Source organism: Colobus angolensis, unplaced genomic scaffold (genome assembly GCF_000951035.1).
Source record: "Colobus angolensis palliatus isolate OR3802 unplaced genomic scaffold, Cang.pa_1.0 Scaffold119, whole genome shotgun sequence".
Lineage (NCBI taxonomy): Eukaryota > Metazoa > Chordata > Mammalia > Primates > Cercopithecidae > Colobus > Colobus angolensis.
The window spans coordinates 899,115-912,914 of NW_012113030.1; the positions used below are offsets into that span (position 1 = coordinate 899,115).

At 34.2% G+C, this 13,800-nt stretch overlaps 1 protein-coding gene across 6 annotated transcripts in view; it reads right to left on the minus strand.

Annotated features, from left to right (window-relative positions):
- Positions 1 to 13,800, minus strand: part of RALGAPA1 (Ral GTPase activating protein, alpha subunit 1 (catalytic)) — a 281,300-nt gene that overhangs the window by 163,567 nt on the left and 103,933 nt on the right. Inside the window, exon 17 of one of the 6 annotated variants that reach the window (XM_011925941.1) lies at positions 6,906 to 7,046. The exons of the other annotated variants lie outside the window; for them this stretch is intronic. Within the exon in view, the coding sequence (XP_011781331.1) occupies positions 6,906 to 7,046 (141 nt within the window). The remainder of the gene's footprint in view (positions 1 to 6,905; positions 7,047 to 13,800) is intronic. 6 annotated transcript variants of the gene reach the window in all.

The following is a 13,800-nucleotide window of genomic DNA, read 5'->3' on the forward strand; positions in this document are numbered from 1 at the left end:
AAAACTTGGTAAAAATTAATTGCATTAAGAAACCATAAAGCCAGGCTTTGGTTATATCTCAATATAAACAAAATGAATTTTAAAAAACCCATAGAGCAGCATAGTGATTTATCTCTATAAAGCTAAGAATGTTAGAAATAAAAATCTAACTAAAACAAATGTTAGTAAATTATACAGAAGGAAACAACAAAAAAAACTGTATTGAATTGCTAAAAATCATGGTGGCATCAGGTTTAAATAAAAATGCCCTCAAAACAATTTAATTATGCTGCTTATATTTTAACTTAAAAATGAAAGCTTTTAAATAAAATTTTATATATTTTTTCTCTTTCTTTGCTTTTTCTTAAGGGAAACTGACTGTGTTTTCTTACTCTCCTGGAGGAAGAGAAGAATGATCACTCAAGGCAAATGGCAGTTGCAGCAAAGCAACACCAAAGGTCCGTTTCACACTAAGAGAACACTGCACACACTCTTCCTGTATTCCAGTGCTCACATGTTCAGAGAAACTCCTCTAGTAACACACCTTAGAAACTATGCTTGAAAGTAGTCTTTTCAATTAAATGTTAATCTAAAGCATTAGAAACCATTTAATGAGTGAAACAATAAAAATGTTGTTTTCAAGTGATTTACAAAAACTGCTTTTGAACATTGAGAAAATGCTTCCTGTATAGCCTATAAAGTTACAGAAATGTCAAGTTTTATCTCTGGGTTTCCTTAATACTGTTTAGAAAATGCTTCCTGTATAGCCTATAAAGTTACAGAAATGTCAAGTTTTATCTCTGGGTTTCCTTAATACCGTTTAGCATTAAAGTGTGTCAATTATTTCCAGATTTAAAAACCGGTTTTTTCCCGGAAACATTTTGTTCAAAAAGTTTCCTTTGTTAGTTTGAAAGGAAAGCTGTACATTAAAGTATACTACCAGCTTACAAAACGTTAAGAAAAAAGTACTCTTTTCCTCCAGATTTAAGTTTCTTGAGGATTTTGGTTTTGTTCATTGCAATATCTCTATTGCTTGAAAGAGGACCTGTCATATAGTATGGGCTTAATAAATACTGGTAGAAGAAAAGCTTGCCTTAAAAAAAAAAAAAAAAGTAGCTGCTTATTGGTAAAAAGCAAGTTAGTTTCACAAAAAAACCTCTTCAGTTAAAATACTACCATATCACTAGAAAATTTTAATAATTTCTGAAATGATGCATAGAATCAAGTGCCAAAATCCCTTTTATTAAAGTTAAATTATTTTACTGATTAAGCACGAATGTTAGCTATCAGTAATATTTTTATGGTTCCTGAATTTGTAATATCATTTAAACTAGTTTACATAGAAATTGATGCCATTTTGAAACTCAGTTTTTTTCTGCTAATTACCTATGTTTTTGTCTATTTGGGCAACAACGGCAATGTACTTCAAGGTAAGTAAAAACTATAGAGCAAAACAAACAAACAAACAAACTATAGAGCATCTATTTTCAAATATTATTAACAGAGGTTATTAAAGTTCTATCTTTTTAAGATTAGATGTTCAATTTGTAGGTAATTCAAAGCAGTTTTTACATTATTGTAATCATATGAAAAGACTTAAAAGCAACAAATAAGCTCAATAGTTTTCATTTAAACCACTAAAATTTAGCCCAGTCGACTATCTTCTCTTTTATTCTAATATTGTTTTCCTGATTTTAAAATTCTTAACATAAACTACCAATACATTTTTTATGTTAAGAAAAGTATAGTGTTTTGCTAATGAGTATGCTATATAATGTCATGTTTAAGTTAGCTTCACATTTTTCCTGAGATGTTCTTTTTTAAAAATTAATGTAGGCCGGGTGCAGTGGCTCACAATTGTAATTCCAGCACTTTGGGAGGCCGAGGTGGGCGGATCACCTAAGGTCAAGAGTTCAAGATCAGCCTGGCCAACATGGTGAAACCCCATCTCTACCAAAAATTTTAAAAAATTAGCTGGGCGTGGTGGCAGGCTTCTGTAGTCCCAGTTACTCAGGAGGCTGAGGCACAAGAATTGCTTGAGCCCAGGAAGCGGAGGCTGCAGTAAGCCAAGATCACACCGCTGCATTCCAGCCTGGGCAACAGAGCAAGACTCTGTCTCAAAAAAATTAATGTAAATTATTCCAGGAAAAAAAAAATTAATTTGCCAGGAGGCTGAGGTGGGAGGATTGCTGGAGCCCAGCAGTTCCAGACTGCAGTAAGCTAGGATGGCACCACAGCAATCAAGCATGGGCAACACAGTGAGACCCTATCTCTTAAAAAAAAAAATCTAATTGGAATTATGCTACAATCAGCAGATTACAAGTGAAAAATCTGTAAAATATTAATATCCTATTGTACATTGATGACAGGAAAAATTTCTTGATTGTATAAAGAAGGGCCTACTTTTTTGATGAGATGAAAAATTCTCCATAATGGGCAGAATTTAGGAAAAGGATAGGCCTGTGAGACATACTATTTTATTTTTGGTTGATAGTCACAAAACAGAAGTATAAGGAGCTCAATTCAAATAATAAAGCTTTGTTAATAAAAAGAGATCAGTCCCCAACATTAGCAGTCTACATACTACAGCCTAGATAGACCAGAGTCCAATAGCAACAAAAATGACAAATAAGTTTTGGGAACTGGTTGAAAGAAATTGAGTCTGTAAGCTTAATTTCAGGATGAGAAACTCATAGTACTGGATTAGAAAATAATAGGAAACATTTGTGGGAGTATACATAAAGCTGCCTACCATGTTTATATTCTTTTATATCCCTTTTTTCACTAAAGTGTTACTTCTGGCAGTAAAAGTAATTTGCTTAAGAATAATGATTCAGATTTCTGGCTTCTCTCTTAACCATTTATCAAGAAAATAATGACTGTCAGGCTGGGTTACCAAACGTATACAATCTAGCACAGTAATTATCAAATAAGTGATTATCAAAGGCCAATGAGAGAAAGGCCAAGGAGTGAACTTGCCCAGACACCAGAATAAATTATATTAGATGTTTGTGCAAGCCAACATATTGTATCAAATTTGATACATATTTTTCAAGCTGTTATAGATGAGTCTGATGTTAAGAAACAGTGCATTGACACAGTGCCCTCAAACTGGTCCCCAGAACTTAAGAAAAACTCTTTAAGCGTTGGGTGTGGTGGTTCATGCCCGTAATCCCAGCCTTTTGGGAGGTCAATGTGGGGAGAATCACTTGAGCCCAGGAATTTGAGACCAGCCTGGGCAACTTTATGTTCAGAAATTCCCTGGGTGACGACCCTGTCTCTATAAAAAAATTAGCTGGATGTGGTGGCATGTGCCTATGATCCCAGCTACATGGGAGGCTGAGGCAGGGAAGTCAAGGCTGCAGTGAGTCATGTTCGCACCACTGCACTCCAGCCTAAGCAACAGAGCAAATTTAAAAAAAAAACAAATTTTTAACTCTTCAAGAATACTCAACTATTCAGCTACGCTAGTCTATAGCTGTATGTAAAGCTCTATCATATAGCATCATACTTACAACAATGCAGGTAGTATGGACAGTTACAAGAACATTGGAGGAGGAAAAAAGGGCTGGGAACCATAGGATACTTAATACTTAAAAAACTCATAGTCCTTTCTCATAGATTTAGTACATTAAAAAAAAAAAAAGGATTTAAAAGGACTTTCCTTTTACCTCTCCTGTTATCCGAAAGTATCAGAAAAATATTTTTCTGACAAATTCTACTTTTAACCGTAAGCTAGAAGTAGATTGTCTACGAGTCGTTTCATTGAGGTTTTTTTTGGTGAAGTACTTGAAGAAACCTCGATTCCTGATTTCAGAGATACACTCAGGAAATATTTTATGAGTTCATTTAAGCTAATTCACATGAGGGAGAGCTACAAAAGCATGAAAAACCGTTTACTTTTTCCCCTTCATACAGTTCATTTTCTTATTAATTCTCTGTACATTAAACTATTCTAAAGTAAAATTTACTCAAACCTTGGAAGAAACATCAGCAATGAAAAAGTATGACTGGTTGATGATCTAAGATTTTCGTGATTTTTGTTTTTTAATTTAGCACTATTTTTACAAATCTCTATTCTTATAACCCCTACATTTTCTCTTATCTCTTCCTCTCTTCTTCGCTCTACACCTAACACCTGAAGAAGCAAACTCCAAGCCTTTAATTTGCCTCCAAGAATCGCAGAGGCAAAGACCAATCCAATAATTTAGATTTCTACAATGTAAACTGGTGTAAGATCAATCCTGTTTAATTTTCATATTGGTTCTCTCTGGAACCTTAATGGCACAGGATATCAATATCACAGGATATCAGTAACACAGGGTTTCACCATGTTAGCCAGGATGGTCTCGATCTCCCGACCTCGTGATTCGTCTGCCTTGGCCTCCCAAAATGCTGGTTACAGGTGTGATCCACCACGCTAGGCCAACAGTTTTGCTTTTTTAACAGGTTTTCTAAGGGTCTTTAATATGTTGATTTGCACTATGAATCTTTAATCTTTTCCTCTATACACCGATTTGCATCTCCTGGAAAATATTCTAAATTTACATCAGCTTGAAAAATCTTGACTTCATTCACAAGTCAGTTATCAGGAAAGGAGGGATTTTGCTGCTATTTTAAAGTGGCAGTTTCCTTGCCTCTTTCAAATTCTAAGAGAAAAAATGATTTTTAATTCAAAACTAACTGTAATTATGTTTTTATATTTTAAATGTACATAAGCATAAAAAACTGGCAGTAAAAGCATCTGAAGTTGTCAATAAATTATCACTGGTTTTGGAGGATTATGTATATTTTTCATATGCTTTTCCTTGTAATCCATGTTTTCTAAAATGAACATTATTTTGATAATCAGATATAAAGTTTGTTTTATTTTAGTGACTGATGTCTCAACACCATCTAAATCTTTAAATTTATCATAGAAAGCATATTACCCCAGATGGGGAAAAGGAATACAACAAATAAAACTGCCATTTAGAAAATTCCTTTCAAACAGTGTTCATAAACGTTTAAATCATAAAAGCATAAAAAAGGTAAACTTTCTGAATTATGTATTTACAGCAAAGCAAGAATTCTGAAATAAGAACTTCTCATCCTGCGTATGGCACCACTCGAAAATATTTTGAAAGGAACAACCTTATCTTTGTTTTAGCTATTCAAAAATGTTTTAGCACTTAACATGAATATTTGCCAAAATATTAAGTTGCAGATGAGAAATTCTGTAAATCCTTTTAGATATGGAGAAAAAAATAAGTCTTTCGACAGTTTTTTAAGACAGTAGCAGAATGTCTAATCCAATCAAACTTTTAAGAATTAGTGGCCGAGAGAATTCAAATTCTGTACTTAATATAAATAAATGAATAGAATAAAATAATAATGGAAGTGGCCAAAGCTCATTTTAATTTTTCTAAAAATGTCAAGAATGGTTTGCATTAAATGTTCTGTCTTTTATAAAAGCTAGGAGCAAAAAATGTATCCAAGAGAAGTTTACAAAAAAACCCAGAGTTTCTTTTAGCTGTATCTAATTCAGTTTTAAGAACAGAAACATTGTTTGCCATCTTAAGTAACTAGATTATACTTTGATGTAAGCAGCCAAAATCTGTGCTACTTACATAAGGAGGTACAGTGCTTAAATGGAGAACTAAAGAGACAAAAATATTCTAATTCTTTATTTGTAGCTGCTAAGCATCATATGTAACAAAATTGTGTGCCATTTTCTACCATCTATTAAAATTTATATTATCACATCTATATAGTTTTAAATCTTACTAATTTTCTGCGCTGGTAGCTTAAAATATTCAGGTTGCTTAATTTTACTGGTGTGAAATACATCCATTCATCATCCATCAATACTTACTGGATATTAAGGTTCGGGTTGAGGCCAATTTTTCTATTATTGTCATCGATTAAACTGAAAAATCAACTCCAATTTCATTAAAATTAATTATATTATGGTTCCCAAGTTAACAAAACAAGGAGGTTTCTTTGAGTTAGCACAATTTGCACATTGTATGATTTTATTTATGCCAAAAAAATTTTTTTTTAAACAAAACAGCAAAAAGTTGTTATAATTGTGTGGAGGGGAAGAGTGCGTGGTGACTGACTCAAAAAAGTCACTGGGAAACTTTCTGAGGTAGTGGAAATGTTCTATAATTTGTTTGTGGTGATGGTTAACAGGGGTGTGTACAATTTTCAAAACTTATTCAACTGAGTCTATGAAGCTATGCATTTTATTACATGTTAATTAAAGTTTAATAAAAGAGCAGACCATCCCAGTACTGGAGACCAAGGACCTAAGGCAGAACTGGAAAGCTAAGCAGGTTTTGAAGGTCCTTGGAAGTCAGGGCTTCACAGAATGGTTTAAAAATGAGTGAGTCCTTAGAATTCTATACATGATTACATGTAACATAAATACAAAGATTTATTCCAAAGCAACTTTTAGATTATATACTTTTCCCAAATACTGAATGCCCTTACTTAGTTCCATTCCTATAGACAATGCAGAATAAATTATTCAAGATTTACCATATTGTCAGTCAAAACAATGGGAAATTAAAAGTCAGTGCTCTGATTATCTTTCTAAGTCATCTTTTATAAGACATCTATGATATAAATATATACTACTACTTCTTTTAACCACCTGAGAGGAAGAAAAAAACATGAGCAAAAAAAAAAAAAAAAAAATGGCCATTTACAACCAAAAATACTGGACATTGGCACAGCACTAAACTTAGCACTTCCAGAATGAACTGCAAGGACAGCATTAGAGTTCAAATAACTCAAAATGTTGATTTCTCAATCATTTTCCCAGTTTCCCACACCTCCCCCAAAGAAATTAACTTTAAAGAGTTTATTTGATAAGCAAAATTTGAAAGCAGAGGATTAAAAAGTGAAAAGGGTGGTGCAGAAATTAGCAGAGGTGGCACTACCTGAAAGCTCATCAGAAAGGGGAGTGAGAACAATATCAGGCAAGAAGGGTTTGGAAGTATGGATCAGAACAGGAGCACTTTTAGCACTGCGTATATAGGCCGATGGCAGAGCACATTCACCAATGGATCGGCTTCTCATGGCTTTAAAAAAGGAAAAGAAAGAAGTGGGGAAGGAAAAAAGAAGAGTGACTATAATGAAAGGCTCGTGTCACAGAAAAAGCAGCAACAGAGAAAACTAAAAGGTACAAAGGAAGGAAACTATAAATTAAAACATTTCAGCACGGCAAATACTGGCAAGCTGTAAGAAAAGAAATCAGAGAACACACACAACATTTTGAATATAATTTTTTTATATAAAGCAGGAAAATGCTATTATTAGCAGTTACAATGTAATAGCATTAAACAACAGCAGACACCTTAATTAGCATTATGTTCTCAAAACCAAGGGTTGAGAAATTCACTGAATGGAAACATTGAAAATAACTCAATATTAATAATTCAAAGAAACTTTTGGAACAATATTTGGGCACATCTCTAGGCAATCCTGAGCCATTCTTCTTAATAAGGCTGAATTATAAGAACAAATCATTCCTACTTTCATACTCTGTTTTAACAAAGTTTTCTAAATCACTCAATGGTCTTTCTTAGAAATTTTTAGGTAATTCATAATCAAAAGGATTTAATCTCATGGCTAGTATGTGTTTCTGGTAAGAGAATGCTAATCAAATCAGTATCTTTTATAATAAAGTATAAGAGTAAAATTAAAATTTTTACATAGAAACATTTATAGAAAACACAATTTGCACAGCATGAAAAATTGGGTTCTTGATACAAATAGATAATTTTGTGCTTATTCAAATCATAAACATAAAAACAAAATTGTTTTCAAAGATAGCTTTAAACTGGATTACTTTTTAAAAATTGCATTTGTAGTTGTATTTGATAATTTCTTAGGAGAGTCCCTAGTTCACAAAAATTAAAGATAAATTATAGTTCACTTAGAAATAAATAATCAAGTTTATACTTCCCAGAGATTTTTTTAAAAAACATTTATTTCAAGGATTCTTGATTAAGTTGTAGTTATTGTTACACATGAATCAAGGACTTGAAAGAAACAATACTGAATAATATCCAATGTAATAGCAATGGTGGTAAAATAAATAGTTTGAATATTAACATCAATTCAAATTCCTGAGTTTCCCTGATTACTGGACAGACTTGGTTCCCTGAAGTTTAAATTCCTTAGATTATCATACAACTCACACAAGGCCTTTACGACTTGCCTACAATCTACCACTCAGTAAGACTTTATTTTCTTTTACTGTCCTCCCATGCTGCCATCACTCAGAATTTTATAATGTTCCTTAAAATTTTCATTCTCTTTCACCATCACATCATGTCTTTGTATGTTGCTAATGTCCTTGGTGTCTCTTTCTTCCTGACATACTCCTTCATACTTGAAGTATCATTTCATCTGAGAAGCTTTTTTCTCTTTTTCTTTTTTTGAGACAGTCTTAGTCTGCTGTCTAGGCGGGAGTGGCATCATCAGAGCTTGCTGCAACCTTGAACTCCTCGGATCAAGCCAATTCTCCCATCTTAGCCTCCAGAGTAGCTGGGACCACAGGCATGTGTCACCATGCTTGGCCTTTTTTTTTTTTCCCCCTCTATTTGTAGTGGAAACAAGGTCTCGCTATATTATCCAGGCTAGTGTCGAACTCCTGTGCTCAAGCGACCCTCTCACATTGGTCTCCCAAAGTACTGGGATTACACGAATAAGCCACCATGCCCAGTCCCTGAGAGGCTTTTCTAACTCTCCCAAACAATTATTTACTTTACTGGCAACACAGCAATAAACAAAAACAAACAAGAATTCCCACTTTTGCAAAGCTTACAATCTATTTCTCATGGACTGTATGTTTTTAGGTCAGCCTACCCAACTTTTCGAATGCAAGAACCATATCTTCCGATCTTTGAATCCCTACTCCCTACCACATATAAGTGCAATAATTTTTTACTTTTACTTAATATCTATATTTGAGTAGGAGTCCAGCTTAACCATTTGAAAAACAATTTCAGGCTGTGAAGATATGGAGGAGAAAGTAAAAACAAACATTAACCAAAAACTAAATGCATTTCATAGTTTATAACTGGAAAAAGATAATCACAGATTAAAAAAATGTATGAATGCTGATAAAATTAAGGATTCTTTAAGAACAATCTGTATGTAAAAAATATAGAAGCATGGAATATTCTAAGATAATGGCAACAATTTGTCTTTAGTGTATGGCTTACCATGTTATCTATTAAAGATCAAGTGTATTTTAAAAACAACCCATATACAAAATGTCAGAATCTCACCCTATTCCAGTTTTCCTGCTAGCTTCTTTCCTTCTTGAGAAAGTCACCAACAATTTTATAATCTAATTTGAAACAAAGTTACGTTGACTCCAACATAATCACTCATTAAAACTGGTCAAAGACACAAATACATATGCAAATCTTAAAGTGTTACACAGAGGGTAAAATATCATCTATAGTTGTAATCACATTTTACATATATATGTATGTATTTTTTTTTTTTCTTTTTTAGACGGAGTCTCACTCTGTCACCCAGGCTGGAGTGCAGTGGTGCGATTTCGGCTCACTGCAAGCTCCGCCTCCCAGGTTCATGCCATTCTCCTGCCTTAGCCTCCCGAGTAGCTGGGACTACAGGTGCCCACCACCACGACTGGCTAATTTTTCTATTTTTAGTAGAGATGGGGTTTCACCGTGTTAGCCAGAATTTTAAAATACATTTTTTAAAAACTTGAATTGAAGTTTTGATTCCACAGATAAATTACAAGTTTTTCTTTTTTCCCCTAGGGATAATTTCTGGGAAATAAAAACTCCTTTTTTCCTTTCTTTCCCAACACAAACTTGAAAGAAGAGCTTGGGCATTTGCCTTGGAACTTTTTCCATATTAATAGTGAAATATATCTGTGTTGTGATTCTGAATGAATTCTTTAAAAATGTTACCCTTCGGCTGGTGTGGTAGCTCACACCTGTAATTCCAGCACTTTGGGAGGCCAAGGCAGGAGGATGGCTTGAGTCCAAGAGTTCGAGACTTGCTTGGGCAACTGAGGGAGACCCCATCTCAACAAAAAACAAAAACTAAAACATTAGCTGGGTGTGGTGGTGCGTCCCTGTGGTCCCAGCTACTCTGAGGACTTGAGGTGGGAGGATCACTTGAGCCCAGGAGGTCAAGGCTACAATGAGCCGTGTTTGTGCCACTGTACTCCAGCCTGAGCAACAAAGTAAGACTCTGACTCAAAAACAAATTTAAAAACCCTAAAAAATGGAGCAAAAATGGTCACCTCCTTTTGTTGTTGTTTTAACTAAACTCTGAGTCTTTAGGCATACTTAGAAGTCTATCAATGGCTTCACAGCTATGTGACCCTCACTACAGAAAATTATTTACAATGAATTAGTTATTGAGATCTTTTGGGATTTACTAACCTAAACAGTTACTGACATTCCTATTAGCACATACATTCCTAAGACACATACATCAGTGATCATAAATCTATAATATGCTTAATGGGCAGTATGAAAAACATAACATCAAAAAGTAAAAACAGATTTTCAAATTATGAGCATGACAATTTTTGAAGGCTTCCTATCTTTTCCCCTCTCAAAAGAAAAAAAAAATGCATTCCCATAAATTCACCTTGGACCATACAGACTATATAAAAAACTGTAACTTGTACTCTAGAGTTTCCGTATAGCAGAAGAAATTCATGGACAGCAAATGTGATGGATCACTAACAGTATACAAACACAAAAAATAAACATGAGGAAGGCAACTCCGGAATTTTCTCATTTCCAAAGTATTATATACATTTTCTTCCCTATTTATTAAAATTCACGTTATGTATACATTCCTATTCATTGGCAGAAATACCTATTGAAGTTCCCAAATGTAGGCCTATTATCATAATACACATAATTGAAAAGTAAAATCTGAAAACAAAACAGTGATACATATGCTCCAAAAGTTGAACACCAGGTCCTATATCATAAATGCAAGCAAGTTACATTGCTTATGAGTATGTTCAAAAATGATTCTTAAATTCATTGCAATCTCTCTTAATATTTGTTAGCATAAGCAAAACCAGAGACATACTCTCCACATTTTTTACATTTTAAACTATTAATAACAAAATTTATCTTAATAAAGCCATCTTGAGTATTCTGAGATAAAAGGATTACATCATGCTTAATATTTTTTATTTGTAGGTAAGTTGCCTTTATGTTTATTAAGTGAAAAATAATGAATAAATTATCTTAGAATTTCAAAGAAAAAACAAAAAAATTCTCTTCCAATTTCTATCTGAAAATTCTAGAAAGCAACCAGTAAAATAAGTCTTTGAAACGTTACGTGACAAAACCGCTACTCTGCAAATTTCAACATAGACTATACTAGTGCCTTCATGAACTGTAAGGACATAAGGTGCTTACATCAGTTTAGATCACCAGTATAAAGAAAGCTGTTTAAGTTAGTCAGAAAAAGTTAAATATTCTATCACTCTATCAGGTAATTCAAAGTCATAGGAAAAAATACAGTTTTAACGAGAGAGCAATCAGGTTATTAAAGGAAACACTTCATAAAAGAGAAATATAAATCAATGTCAGAAATACAATTTGTTTCTCCCAATGCAAGTCAGAAAATAAATAAATGGAGAATGACACAAACTAAAAAATGAATTAAAAATTTTACAGAGGCCGGGTGCGGTGGCTCAAGCCTGTAACCCTAGCACTTTGGGAGGCCGAGACGGGCAGATCACGAGATCAGGAGATCGAGACCATCTTGGCTAACACGGTGAAACCCCGTCTCTACTAAAAAATACAAAAAACTAGCCGGGCGAGGTGGCGGGCGCCTGTAGTCCCAGCTACTTGGGAGGCTGAGGCAGGAGAATGGCGTAAACCTGGGAGGCAGAGCTTGCAGTGAGCTGAGATCCGGCCACTGCACTCCAGCCTGGGCCACAGAGCAAGACTCCGTCTCAAAAAAAAAAAAATATTTTACAGATAAATCTGTGGTTATTTCAAATGTCTAAATTATTTTCTATTCCAAAAAATACATTTTTTTTAAAGAATATACATTTTTCAAAACAGTTTTAGGTTTACAGATAAAAAATGAGTGGCAACCACAAAGAGTTTCCATACATCCCTTTCCCCCTCCCTACCAGTTTCCCCAATTATTAACATATTGTATTAGCATGGTACATTTGCTACAATTAACAAGCTCATATTGATACAGTATTGCTAAAGTCCATAGTTTACATTAGGGATCACTGTTTATGTAGTACCTTCTATGGGTATTGAGAAAGTATAATGACACATATATAACGTTACAGTATCATACAAAATAGTTTCACATCTTTTTTCTCTGTGCTTGCTTCCACCTATTCATCCCTTCTAGCCCCACCCCCCTATTCCTAGTGCCTGGAAACCAGTCATCTTTTTACTGTTGACAAAAGTCTGCCTTTTCCACAATGTCATATAGTTGAAATCATACAGTATGTAGCCTTTTCAGATTAGCTTCTTTTACTCAGCAATACTCATTCAGTTTCTTCACTTTTTTTTTCATGGCCTGAAAGCTCATTTCTTTTTATCATGGAATAATATTCCATTTTATGGATGTACAACAGTTTGTCCATTTACCTATTGAAGAATATCTTGGACAATTACAACTAAAGCTGCTATAAATATTTATGTGCAGATGTTTGTGTGGACATGTTTTCAACTTATATAGGTAAATACAAAGAATGCTATGGTTGGATCCTACAGTAAGACTATGTTTAGGTTTGAAAGAAACTACCTGTCTCCCAGTGTGATGATATAATTTTGTATTTCCACCACCAATGAGAGTTCCCATTGCTACACTTCCCTGTCAGCATTTGGTGTTGTCAGTGTTTTGGATTTTAGCCATTCTTTTAGGTGTGTAGTGGTTTCTTGTCTTAATTTGCAATACTCTAATGACATGCGACATTGAGCATCTTTTCCTATGTTTACTTGCCATCTCTATATCTTCTTTGGTGAGGTGTTTGTTCACATCTTTTGCCCATTTTTCAAGTTGTTCTCTTCCTGTTGAATATTAAGAGTTCTTTGTATGTTTTAGAATCAGTCCTTCATCAGCTATGTGTTTTGCAGATTTTCTCCCAATCTGTGACTTGTCATTTCATTCCCTTAACAATGTCTCTCACAAAGCAGAAGTTTTAAATTTAATAAAGTCCAACTTAGATGAATTTTATTGTTGGTGTTGTATCATAAAACTCATTGCCAAACCCAAGGTGTCCTAGACTTTCTCCTATGTTGTCTTCTAGGTGTTTTATACTTTTGTACATTACATTTAGGTCTATGATCTGTTTGAGTTAATTTTTGTGAAAGATGTAAGGTCTGTGTACATATAGATCCACCTTTTTTTGGCACGTGGATGTCCAATTGTTATAGCACTATGTTGAAAAGATCATCCTTTCTCCACTGAATTGCCTTTGCTCCTTTGTCAAAGATCAGTGGACTCTAGTTGTGTGGGTCTGTTTCTGGAATCTCTATTTTATTCCATCTATTTGTCTATTCTCTCACGCATACCATACCTTCTTGATTACTATAGTAAATTTTGAAGTCAGGTTCTGGCCCTTCTCTCACTTCATTCTTTTCCTTCAATACTGTGTTGACTCTTCTGGCTCTTTTGGTTCTTTTGCCTTTCCTTTTTTTTCTTCTCCTGATACAAGATCTTGCTGTGTTACCCAGGCTAGAGAGTGCAGGGGCACAACCATGGCTCACTGCAGCCTTAACCTCCTGAACTCAAACACTCCTCCCATCTCAGGCTCCCAAGTAGCTGGGACTACAGGCACAT